The sequence below is a fragment of the Neophocaena asiaeorientalis genome, unplaced genomic scaffold (assembly GCF_003031525.2).
Source record: "Neophocaena asiaeorientalis asiaeorientalis breed wild unplaced genomic scaffold, Neophocaena_asiaeorientalis_V1.1 scaffold258, whole genome shotgun sequence".
Taxonomy (NCBI): domain Eukaryota; kingdom Metazoa; phylum Chordata; class Mammalia; order Artiodactyla; family Phocoenidae; genus Neophocaena; species Neophocaena asiaeorientalis.
The window spans coordinates 2,715,727-2,736,531 of NW_020172591.1; the positions used below are offsets into that span (position 1 = coordinate 2,715,727).

The window sequence follows — 20,805 nt, forward strand, 5'->3', positions numbered from 1 at the left end:
AAGAAGTGAGATAAAGGGCTTCTTTAAAAAAAATTAATTGGATCAAAGCCGCTGACCTTATGTTTTTGTGATGCGAGACGTTACCTAATAAGGAGTTCTTCAAGGAGACGCATTTCTGAGTCTTGTTGAGCACAAAGCAAAATGAGAAATGAGCTTATAAATGCCTCTGCCAGTTCCCTCTCCCCTCACCCCCTCCAAAAGTGGCTTGACTTCCTAAGGACCCGACTCAAACTTATAATTAGTTTCTCTTTGGCAACCCTCTAGCTGCAGTTTCCTACTTTCAGTTCACAGCTATTTGTAAGAATCTTTGTCCCCAACACAATAATCTGTATTGCCACCATTTCTGATTGGGATGGTAAAAGTGATCAAATTACAGGAGGAGATTAGATAAGTTATGATTTATCCATAAATCTTATATAGCTATTAAAATTCACATTTGTGGAAACATATCTACTAGCACAGGAAAATGCCAGTAGTAAATAGTTGGGAAAATTTTCTATATACCATTAAAATATGTATATATTTCTAAATGTTAACAGAGGTCATCTTTGGGTGACTTAGGGAGAAAAAAATAGGTAAATCTGTTTTTTAAATAATGGTACGCAAATGTATTGCTGTCATCTCCCTTGACTAACCGTGTGTCCCTGAGCAGGAAATGACTTTTCTCATCTCTGTGTCTTAGAGTACTTAGCATACGGCTCTAATATTTAGAGTCACTAACAAATGTTTATTTACTTGAAAGTATTAATCTCATTTTCTGAGCATGATAGCATAAGATGGTGCAACCAGTGGGTGTTTATTTATTAGAAAACTGTAAAGATTTTCAACACCACAGAGTCTGGCTTTCAGTAAAGCACCAAGCAACATCTCATTGCCAATTCCCACATACCCTTTTACAGACTTCTATCAGTCAATGTTCAGTTGCAGAGAACAATATACACTCTAGCTAGTTTAAACAGGAACAAATTTATTATACCATATTAACAGGCTTACAGAATCATAGGAAGGCTAGGAAACAAATTCTTAGATAAGCTTTCAGGAATGACTTCCCAAACCACACAACAGAACTAGGCTACCCAGGGAGCTTCCGCCATTTCTTTGAGGAAGGTTTCGGCTCCACAAGCCACACAATAATGCCTGTATCAGAAGCCACCATAATTAGGAAGGTGCCACAAACAGGAATTCACCTTTAGTGCCACCAGCTCCAAAGCTAGCTATGAAAGCTACACTCCACCCCCAGAAAGTAGCAATGGCACATCTGCTAACACTGCCATGGGAAAACCAAGCACACCTTTGGACGTTCTTGCCAGAATCAACGGTGGAAGCATAGCCACTGCCTCAACTCCATTTCTCAAATGACATGGCCCACCTTAAATCACACCCAGAACGTTGACTACAAGGGGATTCTGGGAAAGGTAGTTTTCAGCTTTCCAGGCTCTATGGTTCAGAGTGACCCTCGACAAGGAGGGAGGATCGAGTAAAGCTCGCCAACACACCATAGAAGCCACAGATCTTGTCTTACTGAAGCTCTTGGCTGCCTTTGACACTGAACCACACCCTCTTTTGTGGAATTCTTTTCCCTTAATTCCCATGAACGTTCTCTCCTTGCTCTCTTCTTGACCAACAACTTTCAGACTCCCTCCTGGGTTCAATTTTTTTTTTTGCCTGCCCCTTAACTTATGGTATTTCTAAGATTATTATTGGCATTCTCTCTTTTCATCCCATGTCTTTTCTTCTACTCTGTCCCTCTAGATTCTTCCTGGGCAGTCTAATTCTTTTCCAAGGTTTCAGGTACCAACTATAGGCTGAATGTTTCTCAATTCTACATCTCCAGTCCAGATTTTTCTTCTGCATCGCAAACCTTTATACTCAGTTATCTCTCAGACATTTCCATCAGATGTCCCAACTCAAGCTTAATATATCTAAGTGTTCCCTCCTCCAACCCCTACCCCTGCCCCCTAAATCTGTTCTTTTTTTAGTCCCATCTTGGCAACAGTTATCAAATTCACCTAGTTGCTAAGTTCAGAAACTTAGGCATGATTCCAGACACATCCTTCCCATTAAATCTCAGTCAGTTGTATTAAATTTACCCTCTTAACATCTTTATGATGCTCCCTTGTCTCCATCCTTTTGAATAGCCCCTTGTTTAGGCCTTTATCATCTCTGACTTAGACTGTCACGGGAACCTCCATACTATGGCAAGAATAATCTCTCTAACTGTTCCATATGTGCTATCACTTATGGAATATCACTTCTCAGTGGGTTCACTGTCAACTAATGGTAAAATCAAGTTCCTTGGCATGAGCTCCTCCAAGATCCAGTCTATGGTAGTTTCTCCAGAGCTTGGACTCTGAGATCAGACAGACCTGAACCTTGCCTCAGATATGCCGTGTCCTAGCTGTATGACCGTAGGCAACTGCTCAGTTTTCTCATGTACAAAATTGGGCAACCATTGGGGATATTTGGGAGGAATGAATGAGCTAATGCAAATAAAACATTTAGCCTCGTGCTTGGCACTCAGTAAGGGTCAAATAAGTGTTAAATTGTAGTAATCAAAGAAGTACTAAAAAATGGAGGGAGAGTCCGTGTTGGAAAGTCTATGTTCTTGGGTAGACTCAATATTGTCTATATGTCAGTTCTTCCCAGCTTGATCTATATATTCAATGTACTCCCAATCAAAATCCCAGCAAGTTACAAACTGATTCTAAAGTTTATGTGGAGAGACAAAAGTCCCAGAATAGCCAACACAATGTTGAATGAGAAGAACAAACTTGGAGGACAGACACTACCCAACTTCAAGACTTACTATAAAGCTACGGTAATCAAGACAGTATGGTATTGGTGAAAAAAATCAACAAATAGATCAGTGGAAGAGAATAGAGAGCCCAGAAATAGACCCACAGAAACACAGTCAACGGATCTTTGACAGAGTTGCAAAAGCAATATAATAGAGCAAAAATAGTCTTTTCAACAAATGGTGCTGGAACAACTGAACATCCACATGCAAAAAAAAAAAAAAAAAGAAGAAGAAAGAAAAAAAGAATCTAGACACAGACCTTACAGTCTTCACAAAAATTATCACAGACCTAAATGTAAGATGCAAAACTGTAAAACTCCTAGAAGACAACATTGGAAACAATCCAAATGACCTTAAATTTGGTGATGACTTTCTAGATATGACATCAAAAGCATGATCCATGATATATATGGGAACTCTCTGTACTTTCCTCTCAATTTTGCTACAAACCTAAAACTTCTCTAAAAAATAAAATCTATTTAAAAAATTGCACTAGTGGCAATAATGTTGTTGTAACCATAATAGTAGCACCAGTGATATTGTTGCTACTGTTACTGATATCCTTTTCCTTAGAGCCTCTGTTTCTTCTTTTACCAAAATGTTGACATTCCCTGGGAACACAGAGCTCCTTTTATGCCTCCATGTTGTTTCACTTTGGTTCTGTCTACTGAGAATGCCTTCTCCTGCTACTCCTACCCCCTCCTCCTCCTAACAAACTCCTCCTCATTCATATTCAAGTTTAAATGAAGCTTCAACACCCCCATGAAGCTGTCTTCAACTCTCCCAGGTGGACTCTGGTATCTGTTCCTTCAGACTCCCACTACCTCCTTCAGACTGACACTCCAGCGGTGATCTCATTGTACTGTAATTGTTTGCAGGCCTGTCTCTTTTATATTTAAAGCAATGAAGAAATCAAGCCGCTGTTCATTGTTTTGAAAGTGGTACCTAATGTGGCATTAGAATACAGAAGGTGTTCAGTAATTACTAATTGAATGATTGTATTAAAGATGCTGCAGTATTAATAGGGAAACACACAAATACATATACAATTGGTGAAGAATGGAATAATTTTTTAATTGAAGTATAGTTGATTTACAATATTGTGTTAGTTTCAGGTGTACAGCATAATGATTCGGTTATACATATATATGTGTATATCTATGTTCTCTTTTTGATTCTTTTCCATTATAGCGTATTACAAGATATTGAATCTGTGCTATACAGCAAATCCTTGTTTATCAGTTTTACTCTCATACTCCCAATTTATCCGTCCCCTCCTTCCCCTTTGGTAACCATAAACTTGTTTTCTATGTCTGTGGGTCTGTTTCTGTTTTGTAAATAAGTTCATTTGTATCATTTTTTTAGATTCCGCGTATAAGCATTACCATATGATATTTGTCTTGCTCTGTCTGAATTACTTCACTTAGTGTGATAATCTCTAGGTCCTTCCATGTTGCTGCAAATGGCAATATTTCATTCTTTTCTATGGCTGAGTAATATTCCACCATATATATATATATGTATGTATGTATGTGTGTGTGTGTACACACACACACACACACACACACACACCCCCCACATCTCCTTTATCCACTCATCTGTTAATGAACACTTAGGTTGCTTCCATGTCTTGGCTATTGTAAATAGTGCTGCAGTGAACACAGTGGTGCCTGTATCTTTTTGAATTAGAGCTTTCATCTTTTCCAGATGTACGCCCGGGAGTGAGATTGCTGGATCATATGATAACCCCATTTTTAGTTTTTTTGAGAAACCTCCATACTGTTTTCAAGAACAGAATAATTTTTGACATATAAGCATGCCATCCATCTTTTGAAACCTGGCCTTTGCTCTTCTACTTCCATGAAGTTTTTCCAAACACCTTCATCTGTGCTTCTGCTAGTAACATCCTGAATGACATTGGTTCATGCATTGTCCAACGTCACTCTTTAATTATTTCATTTCTGATCCTTGTTTTCCCAACAAGACTAAAAGCTGCTTAAGGATAAGGATCATCCTACATTTCACAGAATCTAGCATGCCAGCAGCTTACCAGAAGAACCACAGCACATGGGCGCTGCCTCCTGAGATCCCAGAATGTTGACTGCCATTATTAGGCCGGGCCAGTTCAGATAACGGCCCTGAAAGTATTAACTTGGAGTTTTGTGGCCACGTGAAAAAAATTAGTTGTAGATGTCTAAAGCCATCCTAAGGATACATAAATATGATGTTTTTCTTTTTTTTAATTTTAATTTTACCCACTGTCTCCTAAAAGACCCACCTCATTCCTTATTCTTCTGTATCTATGGCAACAAAGCATGATGTTTTTATAACAACCACAATTAGTAATCTTCAACATATTTCTGGTATTTACATTAATTCTCCCTCCATAAAAAAATAGGTCAAAAACAAAACAAACCTTAGACAGGAGTGACTGGGGACAATACTTCTATCCATCGCTTCTTCTTCTGTGCTATTTATTTATTCCCTAACTGTCTGACACCATCCTTGCCCCTAGGTTTTGTTAAAAAGGTTAGCAGTTTAAATCAGGGCTTTATCCTAATGCAGAGAATTCTGTCTCTCTGTAATTACTTCTAAAGCTGTAAGTGCAATCTTCCTCCTACCTAGGTAGCTATTGGGCTGTCAACCTCTCAGATGACGCCAGGTGCTCCTATGTATTGGTGAAATATAAAGAGGTTTTACAGGGCACACTCTAAGGGCCTCCTGTAATAATGTGACACCAGGAATAGTCTTTCTTAACTCTAAATGTGCGTATATTCTCGTTTTGCAACACCTCCCCTGACAAACCCTCCCTACACACACCACCCAAGCTGGGATGGTGGTTGCATAGAGAGCTGGGACTTTTCGTAGGAGGAAAATAAATTCCAGCTTGAGTACTACCCAGAAAAATTTCCTCTACAACCTTGACACTGTTACTTCCTGTGCTTATTAGCAAGCTTCCCCTTCCCCTCCATTATAAGAGGCCAGGTTTTCTATTTACCCCTTCCATGCGCATTATATGAGAGCTATCCTAGCACAAGAGTGAGGACACAGGTGGCCATAAACCACATGTGTTGACGGGAGCAGGTGAGGAATTGATCAGTCACCAAGTACCTTCAAATACCATGTTCGTTGCATATGTGTCTTTAGTTGGTATGATAGATACAGAAAGACTATATGTAAAGTCTTTAGATTCATGGCACTAACACACTTTATTGAGAACCTACTGGGGCCAGTCACTCAGTGCCCGTCAGAATCTCAGAGGCTGGTGGAAGAGACCTGAAGAGAGGTGAACACAGGAAGTACATAGGAAGGGACAAAAACCAATAAAGACCAACACTAGATTGAAAATAGCTTGTCACTTCTCTGTGTTTGTTTATAAGGGAGCGGGCTCAGTGAGGTTCAGGTGACCAGAGAGGGCTTCATAGAAGCTGTGGAAGAGGTAGCTGATTGCCACCGATCCCAGGTAGTAAAGAAAGGTTTCGTGGAAAGTATACACTCTTATCACAGCCAAGAGGAGCCTAAGGAGACGTGATGTCTAAATGTAATATGGTGTCCTGAATGGGATCCTGAACAGAAAAAAAATTAGATAAAATCTGAATCAACTGTGAACTTGAGTTAACAATACTGTATTAATATTGATTTATTAATTGTAAGAAATATACCATAGGAATATGAGATGTTAGTTATAGGGAAACTGGGTGCAGACTATATGGGAACTCTCTGTACCATCTTCTCAATTTTCCTGCCAGTCTAAAGCTGTTCTGCAAACTAAAGCCTATTTTGAAAGAAAGAAAAAGCAGTCTTAACAATCTACAGAATATCCCTGGCATGGTGACAGGAGGGAGTCAGTTTGACAATGACCCTTTTTTTGAAAGAAGTGACTTTGTCGTTAAATGCCATGTTTGTGACTCGATCATCAATTCCTATAACGATGCTGAGTTCTTGCCTGCTTTCCCGTGGTTAATTTTTGGCAGGCAGCAGCAGCATTTGTGCAGTGATTACAATTTTGTGATGCATTGACAGTAACCAGGGTGCATAATGGATCTTCATCTCTAATTACTTTTCTCTCCACAGGTGTCTGGAAAGGGTCCAGATGGGAATGCACACAACCTCCGCTTTGAGGGGATGGAGAGACAGTACGCCTCCTTACCCAGGTAGATCACCATCCCACCCGCACATAAAGTCTTCAGAAAATACACATGAAATAGAAATCTGGCTCTGAAATGGGGAGTATGTTATAATTTTGCCTTACTGCATCTGCCACAGCCCTCGTGCCATCTTCACAACTGTGCTAATAATTGAAACACTTGTGGGTTATTTTTTAAGGGAAGAAAATAGTATATCATTGCAATTGAACATGTCAGCAAGAATATTGGATTCTGAATGGAAATCCTAAGCCATTGCTATAAACATGGTATTGAACAGCCTGTACCCAGCTTAGAGACAATAAAATAGTAAATCCTCTGTCCTAGGAATTACCCACAAGGCAGGGCATGCCAGCCTCAACCCTGGAGCTTCATGGGGGTGTTAAAAAGCAGGAGAGGAATATGAACCTGGAAAGGGGTTCTTTGCTTGATTTAGAGCCTGACCGTGTTCTTTGGGCAATAAGCAAATATTGCTGAGAGGCACCGACACAGTGTGGGGAAAAGACAGCTGCGTGGGAAAGTTCGCTTGGTGATTCTGGCCTAACAGGATCCACTTATGCTGTAACTAGACACCCCTGAAAATGAGATACAATTCTCAAAGGTTTGTGCTCTTATCTGTGAGATGAAGAATAATTTTAGTCTGTAATCAATGGCACATGACAAAGAGGAAACCTTTCCAAGATGACATGCGATGCAGTGACCATGGGAGTTGAGTGAGTTGAGAGTGTGAGAATCTGTGAGTTAGAAAACAAAAAACAAAGAAAGGTTAATGCCAGGCAGAAAACTAAAATGTTACAGAATATCTGCGGGGTGGTGGGGAGGACCCTAAGTAGATCTTTTCTATCATCATACTGAATTGTTAAAGTGCTAACTCAGAGCTGGGTTACCGTTTTGAGTTGCATGTTGGCTATATTCCTGCGTGTGAAATGACAAAATTAACAGCCCGAATATTACAACAGGCATAGCCCAAGTGACCATTTGCTCTTATAAATAGTATGTTGATTTTCAAAAGTAATAAAATCTCAAATCTAGCAGAGAACCAATTTTCAACACTGATTGGGCAGGATACCCAAAATACAATATTTTAAAAGCTCCTGTACAACTATATTTTATCTGCGTTTTCCCTTTTTATATGTTGTCTCATAGTTATTTTTCTCATCCTTGATTTCTTTCCTCTCCTTATTTTTTTCCCTGGCTTAGTATTTTGTTTTCATTTTAAAAAATAGAAGTAGTCTCCAAAATTCATTTTAAATATAAAATTTCTGGCTTTCAGTATTGAAGTGCATGGAAATTGTGGTTAAGGCAGATGGAAAGTACTATATTCTTAGGATGGGAAGAAAAAGGAAAACTGGAAACAGTTTAACGTCTTCCTGGCCAACTTGTACTCAGACTTCGGAAATGGATTTTTTTTTTTTTTTTTTTTGTACAAATCAAAAGCACAGAAATAGCATTTATAAGTACAGAAATTCAACAAATTTCACTCATTCATTCCTTCCCCAAGTATCTACTGATCATCTACTATGCATCAGGCCCTGAGAGTCTGGAGACCGGGGATGCCGTGGCTCTAGACACCTAGACAAGGACCCGCCATCTAGGACAGGGGGCAGCAAAACAACTTTTTGTGAGAGTACAACCAATGCTTAGATTAGTAATGATTAACATAAAGTCCTCTGAATTTCCAACTCCTATTTATTTTAATTAATAAGCCCTGAAATGCTCAGCCATGGCTGACTCTAAACACATCTATTTTAGGATTAAACACTGTGGAGGGAGTGTTTTGACAGAGGCAATACGTTGATGCTGTTTGTGGCTCTGGAGCTATCATCGCAATATATGAATTGACAAAATCCTGCCAGCCCCGAGAATATAACTGTAGCCAAAAGTGAAGCATCTTAGACTGAAAACAGTTTCGACGAACGTTGCACTCACACACGTAACACAGTGGTAGAAGTGATGAGCTGCACCTTTTTAGCTACCTGGCAAGAAGGAGTCATGATGGACGATAAATAAGGTTCAGACAAATGCATGAGAGGTCCCCGGCACTGGTTTCTTAATGCAGGGGCTTGAACTTGAGTTTCCATCTCAATTATCTAAGGGGGATATACAAAGTATCCCCATCAGCATGCTCTAATCCGTCGAGGGTGGGTCCATATTTACCCAACGGGATGCAGAATGCCGAGGCAGGGGACAAGCTACTGGCTTCTCTGTGCCGGTGACATTTACCCTAGTTTTCTAGTCTTCTCCCACCCCTGGAGATTTTACTGTCCACTTAATTGAATCACCCCAGCTCCACTGCTCCTTTGGTCAGGGGAGTGAGGCGAACACATCTCTGTAGGCACCAGATCCCCTCTTAGTCACAGAGGTGGGGAGCTTTAAAATATTTATGGAGTTAAATTTTTAATTAAAAATCGGAATAATTCTATCTACAGGAAGTCAGTGGCCAACCTTATAGGGGACTTAATATGCTACTGACTGACTTGGTTCCTCTGCTGTTTGTGGAGAGCATCACAGGAGTTTTAAGATACACTCAACAGTGTTGATTTATATGCCAAATCTGGAGCCATCAACACGGAGAGAAAATGCCCGCCAGTGCATGGAGTTGGGGAGGAGCCCCGGTCAAGGGACACCCTGCTATGCTTTCATGGAACTCTGTCGTTTTAAAGTGGGCCGTGCAGCCTGCTGCCAGGCTGGATGACACCTGACAAAATAAAGCCAGAACCCTAGCCAGTTCAGGAAAAAGATAATGCCCAGCACTTGCTAGTTATGAGGTTGCCTAAGGCTAAGGGCTAAGCGATGTTAAGTGTTATCGTTAAGCAATTTTAAATCTTCTGCCTCTGAAGAAAAATGACTTTATTTCTTTTCTCCTGAGGGTGCTGTTTTGGAAAGCGAGTACGGTTGTACTACAGCCTCGTTAGCAAGCGCCAGGCTTTTCCCAGGGCCAGTGTTTTAGCATCCTCTCCAGCCCCCACTTCTCTCTGGTAGTAAACAGAGCAAAATCAGCATCCCCTTATTCTTGCCTGACACAAATTATTACTCGCCCTGGGTGAGCAGGGAAGTGGCTGTTTCCAGGGCTGCTCTAATATGTGAGCAACAACGTGCGTATTTTTGCAAACAGCTTCTTTTTCACTTCAGCCTCCCAGCCTCTTTCAATTCTCGAAGGCCCCATTCTGATTTTACAGGCCTCCTCCAGGTCCGTCTGTTCAGCAGTGAACTCTCTCCTCTCCCATCTGAAGCCTCCATCATTCCCACCTGGCCCATCCCCGGCCCCATGGGATCCCATTATCCCTTCTCTGCAGGTGGCTCAGTGCATCAGCCCGTGAGGTTGCTCTTCCGGGCTTGTAATCAAGTGTTGAGTCCTGACGAGGGAACAAAAAGGCTCTACATCTCTTCTGTGGTCCTACATGCGTGAGTGCTGAAAGGTTGCTGGAGAAACTCATACAAGCATTCACTGGTTCCTCTACAAAATTCACATTATCCAACCCCAGCTGGGCCCCTGCTGCTGTCCAGAATTCCTTCTAGTCGTGCTGTCGACTCCCTTGACTATCCCCACAGTGGCCATTCCAAACCTTTTCTGCTCCCGTTAAGTTCTGCAAAGATGACTAAGCCCCCCAAGCCCAATCTCTAGAGATGATCTCACTTCCTTTCCTTTACAGCCTTGAGACATTCAACCTTAGTTCCTCAACTTCTCCCTACAATTCAGGCTTGCTCTGTCTTCACTAACACACACTTCCCAAGGGGAGACATGAAGGCATGGACTTGGAGTCAGGCCATAATTACAGCCCCATCCATCACTTCTCACCTGGGTGACCTTGGGCAAGGATCCAACTGGTCCAGGCTCAGTTCTTTAATCTGCAAATTGGGGATTATATTAGGGACTCTGTACAGCACCTGTATGAGTATTAAATACAAATGATACAAGCAAAACCCTTAGTGAAGAGCCTGCCTGACATATTTTAAGGATTCTTTTATATTGTTAGTTCTTTTTAATTTTCTCTCTGGGGATGACATGTTCCTTTCTTTTATGAGTCAAACCTATACAGCAGAGCTCATTCTCACTGGCTTCTTGGGGGACCCTACACAGTCAACTACCCCTCTCTCAGCTGCATCTTTAAGCCCTTGGCAATTGCTTTCCTCCCCCTGCCTACTACTCTGAATGCATAGTCTCAGCTGCACAGTTCACTGGGAATCCCTCAGCGTGGAGAAGGGAAGCGTCAGCAGCTCCTGGAGATATGCTGGGGACATAACTGAGGCTGAAGGATTAGCCAGCGCTTAGGGAAGGACCAGCAGTCCGGATGATCAAGGAAGAGGGCACAGGAAACTGAAATGATCTGAATGATAAGCTGTGCTGTGGACATGCTGGGAGACAGCAATCCTTATAAACAGGGAGCTCATATCAGGGATATAGGAGTTGACTCAGGTCTAGGCAAGAGGCTATGGCCCCTGGCTAATAAGACTTAGATGCAGACCCAGTGTGTCCCCGGTGGTGGAGACCCACCCAGTGTGAGTTAACCAGCAAGGCTGGACATGATGTTTGTGCTCCTAGGACAGATATGATGAGGGAGCAACACTCTCTGGACCAGTGCGGGGAAGTCCTGAGATATCGTGAAAATACTCCTGTTGTCTCGGGACTGGACGGTGCTGACTGAGCCTGCAGCTGTAGTGACTCATAGCCGAGCAGGGCTCAGGTGGCAGGACTACCCCCCTGAGCTTGACTGTAGTCCATCCGAGAAAACAAAGATCTTCCCTTAACCCTCCTTCCTCCTCCAATTCCCATTTTCCTGCTTTAGGAAAAAGTGGCTCTATTTCCACACCACCCACTGAACTCTTGCCTCTTGCCCCAGGCTTCTGAACATGTCACTGATGCTTCCAGCCCTTTTCTTTCTTTCTTTTTAATTTTCTACTGGAGTAGAGTTGATGTACAATGTTGTGTTAGTTTCAGGTGCACAGCAAAGCACCTCAGTTATACACACACGTCTCTATTCTTTCCGGCCCTTTTCTTTTTCTCTTTTTTTTTTTTTTTTTTTTTTTTTCGGTACGCGGGCCTCTCACTGTTGTGGCCTCTCCCATTGCGGAGCACAGGCTCCGGACGCTCAGGCTCAGCGGCCATGGCTCACGGGCCCAGCCGCTCGCGGCATGTGGGATCTTCCCGGACCGGGGCACGAACCCGTGTCCCCTGCATCGGCAGGCGGACTCTCAACCACTGTGCCACCAGGGGAGCCCCAGCCCTTTCCTTTATGTGGATTCTGTCTGAGCTGCCTCCTCTATTCTTATAGGTTCGGTTCTCATCACTACGATGATGAATCCAAAATGAACCTTCCTATCTCACTCTTACTGTGACCCAGTTACAGCTGCTGCTTAAGGTACCCATCCTTCTACCTCCAAGAGACCTCAAAGCCCCCATGCCACAACGCAAGCCCTCTGCCACCTTTCTGTAGTTCTTCCTTCTTTCAACGTCCATAACATTGATTTAGCGCTTTACCAGCGCCACCGAAAACACCTTGAATTAGATATTGATTCTTTGCTGCCACTTTCCACTACTGTTGGATTATAAATCCCGTGGAAGAAAGGATATTGTTTTATATCCATCGTTTTTTACACCTATCAACAGGACCTGACATAGGACCATGTATACAGTAAGTTTTTAATACGTGGGTACAAAGATGAGAATAGATTTGTTTTTATATAAGTAAGTTGTAGGAAAAAATTCCTCCCAAGATTTTTTGACCATTTATTTTAGGGCACTATTTTCCAGGAAGAGTATTGATTTTCCCGTGAGAATGTCCCTTTTCCCTGGAATCAGTAAAGCCCAGACTTCCAAATAGTTATCTCCTGTTGAGCGCTTACCATGTACCAGGCACTCTTCTAAATGCTTTGTATCCACTGACTGACTTAATGCTCACAACAGTCCTATGACTCAGTACCAACCCTATTATTATCCTCATTTCATAGGCAAGGATACAGGCAGAGAGAGATCAAGTGAAATTGTCCAAGTTCAACAGCTGGAAGTGGCAGAGTTGGGATTTGAACCCAGGCAGTCTGGCTGCAAGTTTGTACAATTAACTTCTGGGGCTCAGGTCGTCCAGCTCAGAGTCACACCCACACTCTGCGATTATCCCATGCCCTTGTCTTATTTGCTCACCTGCTTATCATTCTCACTAAAGTGTAAGTGCCTTCGAGGACAAGGGACCGTATTTTCTTCATCTTTGTGTACGACACAGAACATCACTAACAGACAGGCTTGGTAATGCCTTTCAACTGTTTCTGCCATGCTGTCATAAAATCAATTCTTTTCCCATTCCCTGGGGTCCTTCCCTTGAAATATGAACAGTTTAGTGTGTAATTGCTAGATGAACATTAAGCAGTAGACTTTGCCTACCAAGAAGGGAATCCTGTTTTGTCAGAACACTCCTGAGAGTTGAAAAAGTGGTATCTGCAAATTGGTACTTTGGTTCTTTGAGATTAAAATTAAGATCTATCCAGAAGAAAAAGGATGGCGATAACTTTTCTGGTGGAAATCTGCATTAGCACTCCCGAGGAGAGAGACTCGCTTTCCCGAGGCTGACGCAGGACAGAGGCCTGCTCGGGCCAGGTGTGGCTTCTGGTCCTGATGATGCTCTCGCCCGTATTCCGTGAGTTACTTGACGGGGAAGAGACGTCTCTCTGAACAGCTCAAGCAGCTAGAGCGTGGCTGTGTCATGAGAAGCAACATACTAGAACTGATTTTGGGCAGAAAGAGCGACTCTAGAAGGAGCTAACAGCTTATGCTTGCTTCCTGGGAGCCCAGAATAAACTCGCTTTCTAAGTGTGTTCCCAGTGTTTTGGTGCTGGTGAGGACCGTGTTCAGGTCAGAAGAACACGCCGTAAGAGCATACTTCCGCTTTAATGTTTCCGTTAGCTCACTTTGTGGGTTTCGGGTTTCTCGTCTGTCTGTGCCGTTGCCCAGCCCCAGTAAGACTCGAATCACAAGTGCACGGCTAACTTTGAAGCCTGCAACATGCTCAGCGCCTGCTAGGTTACATCATCCACAGAGTCGTTTACCTCACTGCTTAAGGACACTCTCCCTCTCTGATTTCTCGTTCTCATCTCCAGTTAGCTTCTGCTCTGCTCGCAGCTATTGAATTTTCCTTGGCCGACCGTGCCTTGTTTTCTAGCCCTTGCTAAGCAGTTGGCAGTGACATTCAAGTTCTGCAGAGATCTCCACCAGTGGCACAGTCCGGGTCGTTGCTGAAGCTAACGGAGGTCGTGATTCAATGAGTTCAGTGAAAACTTGAGCAGTCAGCAGGTGTATATACGTGTGAGCGTGTGTCCGGTGCGGGTGGAGGTTTGGCCATGTGGATCTGTAGAAGTTGACAAAGTCTCCATACTGCCTAATCGAGTACTTCTCTCTGCCACAAGGCCAGTTTGTCAAATAAGATGTTTCACGAAAATATATGTACTGCTCGCCACAGCCCTGGCAGCTGGTCGAATGTTCATCCAGGGTTTGAGGCCATTACAGCTAGTACTTTCTCTCAGCAAGTCTCTAGGCGGAGCCCTGTCGCATTTCATCTATAGATCCGACAAATCAAGACCGGTCTCCCCATCACCCTCCTTGTGGCACGACTTTATCGGAACAGCCTTTCTTGCAGTGAAAAGCTACCTCTCAGCATCCCTGTCTATGACTGCTGCTCTGACTTTGCAGGCCAGCTGAGATGGGCTGAGGAACTTGTCTTTAGCTCCTCTCCCACATCTGCATGTGACAGAGTTTAATGCTTTTGAAAATCAATGGAGCTCTTTTAACCCACCAGATTCAATTTTCTCATCCTTTCTCCTCAGTCCCTGAAAATCTAGTCTCTACTACCCCTGCCCTGTAGAGTAAGCTGCCTATTTGACTGGCCCTTCTACCACCTCACTCTTAATGCAGAGGACAAAATGATGAATTAGCAGCAACTTAATTCTTTGTGAGATTAAGATGTCTCTCAAGATGTCAACTCAAACTTCCTGAAACATGCAAAAAGCCCTAGCATGTAGTACCGCCTTAAGATGCCAAACAGCTGAGATCAGGGGGTTAATGCTACTGCCGTATCATTTTTATGTCACTTAGTTCCTCAGATAAAAGTCCATTTTAATCAAACTTTTTATCATTTCCTCATAGCCGATATATCCTTGATGCCAGTTGGAATATTTGATATTAATTATTCAGTCGAAGGCCTCCATTATGAGTTTAGTTAGAATGTTAGTGATTTAAAACAAGTTCGGACCCATTACGGTACTGAGGTCCCCAGAATTGTTTTAAATGAATCTTTTTTTTATTGAAGTATGGTTGAATTACGATGTCGGGTTTATTTCTGCCGTACAGCAAAGTAACTCAGTTATATACATATATACATTCTTTTTCATATTCTTTTCCGTTATGGTTTATCCCAGAGTACTGAATATAGTTCCCTGTGCTATACAGTAGGACATTGTTGTTTATCCACTTATATGTAATAGTTTGCATCTACTAACCCCGAATTCCCAGTCCATCCCTCCCCCCGCACCACTCCCCCTTGGCAACCACAAGTCTGTTCTCTATGCCTGTGAGTCTGTTTCTGTTTTGTAAATAGGTTCATGTGTGGCAATATTTATATTCCACATATAAGTGATATCATACAGTATTTGTCTTTTTCTTTCTGACTTACTTCACTTCGTATAACAATCTCTAGTTGCATCCATGTTGCTGCAAATGGCATTATTTTGTTCTTTCTTATGGCTGAGTAGTATTTCATAGTGTATACACATGATATCTTCTTTACCCATTCATCTGTCGATGGGTATTTAGGTTGCTTCCATGTCTTGGCTATTGTGAATATATGAACATAGGAGTACATGTATCTTTTTGAATTAGAGTTTTGTCTGAAAATATGCTCAGGAGTGGGATTGCTGGATTATGTGGTAATTCTATTTTTAGTTTTTTAAGGAATCTCCACACTGTTTTCCACAGTGGCTGCACCAACTTTCCACCAACAGTGTAGGAGGGTTCCCTTTTCTCCACACCCTCTCCAGTATTTGTTATTTGTAGACTTTTTAATGATGGCCATTCTGACTGGTGTGAGATGGTACCTCACTGTAGTTTTTATTTGCATGTTTTAAATGAACCTTGGTGGACCACATGTATTAAATTCCATAGATTTTTACTTTTCCCTCATTTTCCGTAGAAATTCCTAAACTGTTACATATTTGTTAAGCACTCTTTTTAGAAGAAGAAGAAGCTGTGCTTGCTATTTCAAATAGAGTGCTAAATCTGGCATTACCTTGAACTTGAAACATGTTAAGATCGGTAAGCTGACATCCGTGTTTTCCCTCCTGCACATATATTTTAAAGTTTTAGCATCTATTTCCCAATTCTCCAGCGAAAAGGAAAGAAAAGAAGGTTATTTTGTGCATAGGAAGGTACTTAGAGTGTTTCTTTATCTCTAATTTCTCATATTCTTTGGTCATTCTTGATGTTTGCCTATTGTATGGTCATTCTACCATCTGCCCCCAAAAGTTCTGCGCACTGGAATTACTGTGGTGAGTTTCTTGACTGCGCCGAGCTGTTATGCATGATGTACCGCTCTCCCTCTGCACCCGCCTCCCCATCTTCTACATCTCTCCAGCCATTTGCTACTGTCTCTTGGCCCAAGTTCCTGGGTTTGCTGTATACAGGTTTTGTCCTGGCGTCAACCTACTGCAGGCATAGACACTCTGAATAAACCAAGTATATTAATTCGTTGTAATATCTGGTTTGTATGTATTTCTGAGGCCTGTGCTTTATGATTCTTTGAAGTGACATGATACCACCAAAACATGCAGGGATCTTGGATAAAAAATGAGTGCCTCCCCAAGAATATACAGGGGAGAATGGACAGCCTCTTCAATAAGTGGTGCTGGGAAAACTGGACAGCTACATGTAAAAGAATGAAATTAGAACACTCCCTAACACCACACACAAAAATAAACTCAAAATGGATTAAAGACTTAATTGTAAGGCCAGACACTATCAAACTCTTAGAGGAAAACATGGGCAGAACACTCTATGACATACGTCACAGCAAGATCCTTTTTGACCCACCTCCTAGAGAAATGGAAATAAAAACAAAAATAAACAAGTGGGACCTAATGAAACTTAAAAGCTTTTGCAAAGCAAAGGAAACTGCAAACAAGACAAAAAGACAGCCCTCAGAATGGGAGAAAATATTTGCAAATGAAGCAACTAAGGAGGCACAGGGAGATCAGGTCTGTGATCTGTGTCCACCTAGAGGGGTGGGATAGGGAGGGTGGGAGGGAGATGCAAGAGGGAGGAGATATGGGGATATATGTTTATGTATAGCCGATTCACTTTGTTATACAGCAGAAACTAACACACCATTGTAAAGCAATTATACTCCAATAAAGATGTTTTTAAAAAAGAGTGCCTCCCAAATGCATGAGCACATGCATTTAGTTTCCATTTTTATGTACCAAATTCTGCACCTAAATTGTTTCCAAGATGTCATGTTTATTCCTAAACTAGCCAATTGTATTTGAAAAGAAAATCAAACTAAGAGCAATTAAGGCAAAGGAAGTAAGGGGAGTGTCATAAAATATACCGAGTGCCTACCATGTGCTGTGTATTTTACATGCATGGTCACATTTTATCCTCGCCATCCATGTAGTCGTTAAGATGCTCATTTTTTTTTAATTTAAAAAATCCATCCTTGAAGTGGCAGAATCAGAATGGAATCACAATTCAAGCTCAGTTCTTTCTGTTTTCCAAGGTCTTTTTTACTTTGCTTTACCACACCTCTAACACGGACAAGTTAGGGAGAGGTTGGAATACCTCAGCTTTTTCATGAGCAACGTGAGTTCATGGGAAGGAAGATGTCTAAGGTCACATTAAAAATTCACCCATGTTCATTGTCCTTTAGGGCTCTAAAAAATGAAAAATGTTGAACCCTTCAAGGGTAAAAAAAAAATCATAATAAAATACAATGAGACAAATAATAGGGAATTTATGAGAAAAAAAGAAAAATACTTTCAAAGCATATCATTTTCATTCTTATATCACTGTGATAAGTTTTCCCTAAGTAAAAACAAGATGGCCACATTTTCCTTCCAACAATAATTCTGTTCCTATTGGAAACGTAAATAAGAATGTAAACAGCTCAGCCTAGGGTTGTGCGTGCACAATGGCTACAAACCCCAAGTGCGTAGACCAGGTCCCCAGCCACCAGACTGCACTCTGCGCTACCCTTCCGCAGAAACACTTGTGACGGGGCATGGGGTGGAACCAATATTTCTTAAGTATTCATTATGCTTCAAGAATTCTAGTGGGCACTTTAAATGTTTGAGTTCATTTATTTCTTGTAACAATCCTGAAATAAATCGTATTATCCTTATTTTATGGATGAAGAAACTGAGGCTCAGAGATGCAAAGCGGTATGGCCAGAGTTGCACACAGAATATGTAGCAGATTTTGGATTCAGTGCAGCTCTTTCTACCTCTGACACCTATAGGATCTCCATGAATCAAGTTGTCTTGTGCTAGGCTGGCTGTAAACAGGCAGGAGAGAAGCATTCAGTGATCATCCAGGCCACCCTCGCTGTGCTGACCCCACCCTAAATCACCACAGTATGTAACTGTGGGACATGAAAATGAACCAACCCCTAATAGGCTTCAAAATGACTAAGAACAGCATCCATGAACCGCAGAGTTCCCCTTTAGCATAATAAACACCCACCTCCTTCCAGCTGAAATATCTTTTAAACCGTGCTCTTTTTTTAAAGACTGTCTCTTTGTCATGCTAGTGTTTAGAAAGAGACACTAGCTGTTTCCACTTCAGCAATTTTTATAGCCAGGAAAGTATTGTTGCTTCTTTCCCGCAGATCCTCAGGGGACATGGTGAGATGCAAATGCAAGATAACCATGGAGGGCTGGCTTCCATTGACTCTGCTGCTTCAAGTCCCAAGAAGAGAGCTTTGGCAGTTGATTGCCATGGAGGTGCCACAGAAGCCCATCTGTGCCCTGGATTTTATGTGACACAGGCCCCATGACCTCAGTCAGAATGCTGGGAAACACCTTGGTCCAGCTCCATTATTTCTAGCAAAGGCAAACATTTGTGGTACAAATGTGGGAATGGTTGGTACAAAAAGAGCAGCATTCATTATGTGTTCTTCCCTATATTCCAAGTCTTTAATTAAGCCTGGATTGAAGTGATTGGGGCTTATCCCAACAGAAGGTTGTACCACTCGACAGTCAGCAGAACTGACGCTCACAGTTGAAGACAGCATCACGTGTTAAATAGGTAGGAGCCTGGCAATTCTCAGTGGCTACTCGCCACCAACAATATGTTCTGGGGCATCATTAGTAGCCTTTGAACTTGACCATTGCTTGAAAACGAAGACAGGGTGGTGACTGCTCAGATAAGGTTTCTGCCCACTAATTGCTTGCGTGTATCTGAGGCAAATGCAGACCCATTTCCAGAAATAAGAGTGTGTGACAGCCTGGGTTTTGCAAGGTACTGGAAAGAGTTGAAATTGTTGCAGCAGAGGTTTAAGACAGAAAATGAGCCCACTGAGCTATTTTGAGAAGGAGTTTGCCACGATGAAGTCTTTCTCCTGGAAACAGCCCTACAAAACCGGGATTGGAGTTTATGCTTGGTCACTTTCCACTGATATGCTGGTGCTTTGACAATTTATGCTACATGGTCTGGACTGTGCAATACCCTTTTACAGTTTTTTTCCAGCTTCAAAATCAGGTCCATGTATAAGACAGAGCTTCTAGCCAATGTTTTATGTGAGTAATTTCCTGATGTGCTGCATGTAACGTGGCCAAGATAATGTGATGGCTGCCTTCTGTGGGTTGGTTATAGACAAGTCACTTATGTTTCTACCTTGTCGACAATTTGAATTCTTCAATTTGTCCTTTTTCTGGTGACTCTTTTCATATCTGATTTTTTAAAAAAAACACAGATCAGTTCTGAACTGTTCAGAGCTAACTGTGCAACTGTATTAGCCTAAACAGATGAGCTAGGAAGGTCACCTACCCTTCCTTATTCCTTCATTCAACAACTATTTACTGGCTACCTACTAAGTTCAATATACTCTGTAGGCCTGGAAGATAGAAGTGCTGTAGGACACAGTCCCTGTACCGTGGAGCTTTTAATTCAGTGGAGGAGATAGTAATTGTACAGTCACAAAGAAATCATAAAAACTTGGCAGCTCTGCCCATTATGAAAAAGGAGAGATAAGTGATTCAAGAAAGTATAATGAGAAATTGGACCAAATGAAGGGAGGGAGTGAGCTTTGAGCTATGATCTGAAGGAGTTTAGAGAGGAGAAATAAGAAATATTCCAGACAGATGAAAAACACGTGCAGAGGCCTTGGGTAGGAGAGAACATGGTGAACAGAGAGACTGAAGGAAACCCACGAGGCTGGAACAGAGACTGCGGGAGAAAAGCAAGAGAAGTCAGACCATGGGTGGTTGTTAAGGATGTTTAGATTTATTCAAACACTAATTAGAAACCATTATGAGTTTTAGCAGGAGAATGACATGGTCAGACTTGTGTTTCAAATCGGTGGAGAATAGATTGAAGGGAGGCTGGAGTGAAGGCAAACCAGGTCAAAGGTCATTGCTGTTCAGGCAAGAGATTGTGGTACTGATGCTAGTGGAGACGGGAGAAGATGGTGGGTGGCTGGTGATGGGTTGGTTACACGTGGAGGTGTGGAGGGGGAGTAAAGCCAGGTGTCATGAGTGAATCCACACACAATGGCGTGGGTGAGGGTACACTTCCCCCAGAGAGGAAATGCTGGGAGAGGTCTAGGTTTGGGGGGGAAGATCGTGAGTATGAATTGGGAGGTGCTGGATTTGAGGTGCCTCTCAGGCTTC

At 42.1% G+C, this 20,805-nt stretch overlaps 1 protein-coding gene across 1 annotated transcript in view; it reads left to right on the forward strand.

Moving 5' to 3' along the window:
• PARD3B (par-3 family cell polarity regulator beta) overlaps nt 1-20,805 on the forward strand; it is a 1,021,377-nt gene that overhangs the window by 943,205 nt on the left and 57,367 nt on the right. The window contains exon 22 of the mRNA XM_024738381.1: nt 6,872-6,951. Within this exon, the coding sequence (XP_024594149.1) occupies nt 6,872-6,951 (80 nt within the window). The remainder of the gene's footprint in view (nt 1-6,871; nt 6,952-20,805) is intronic.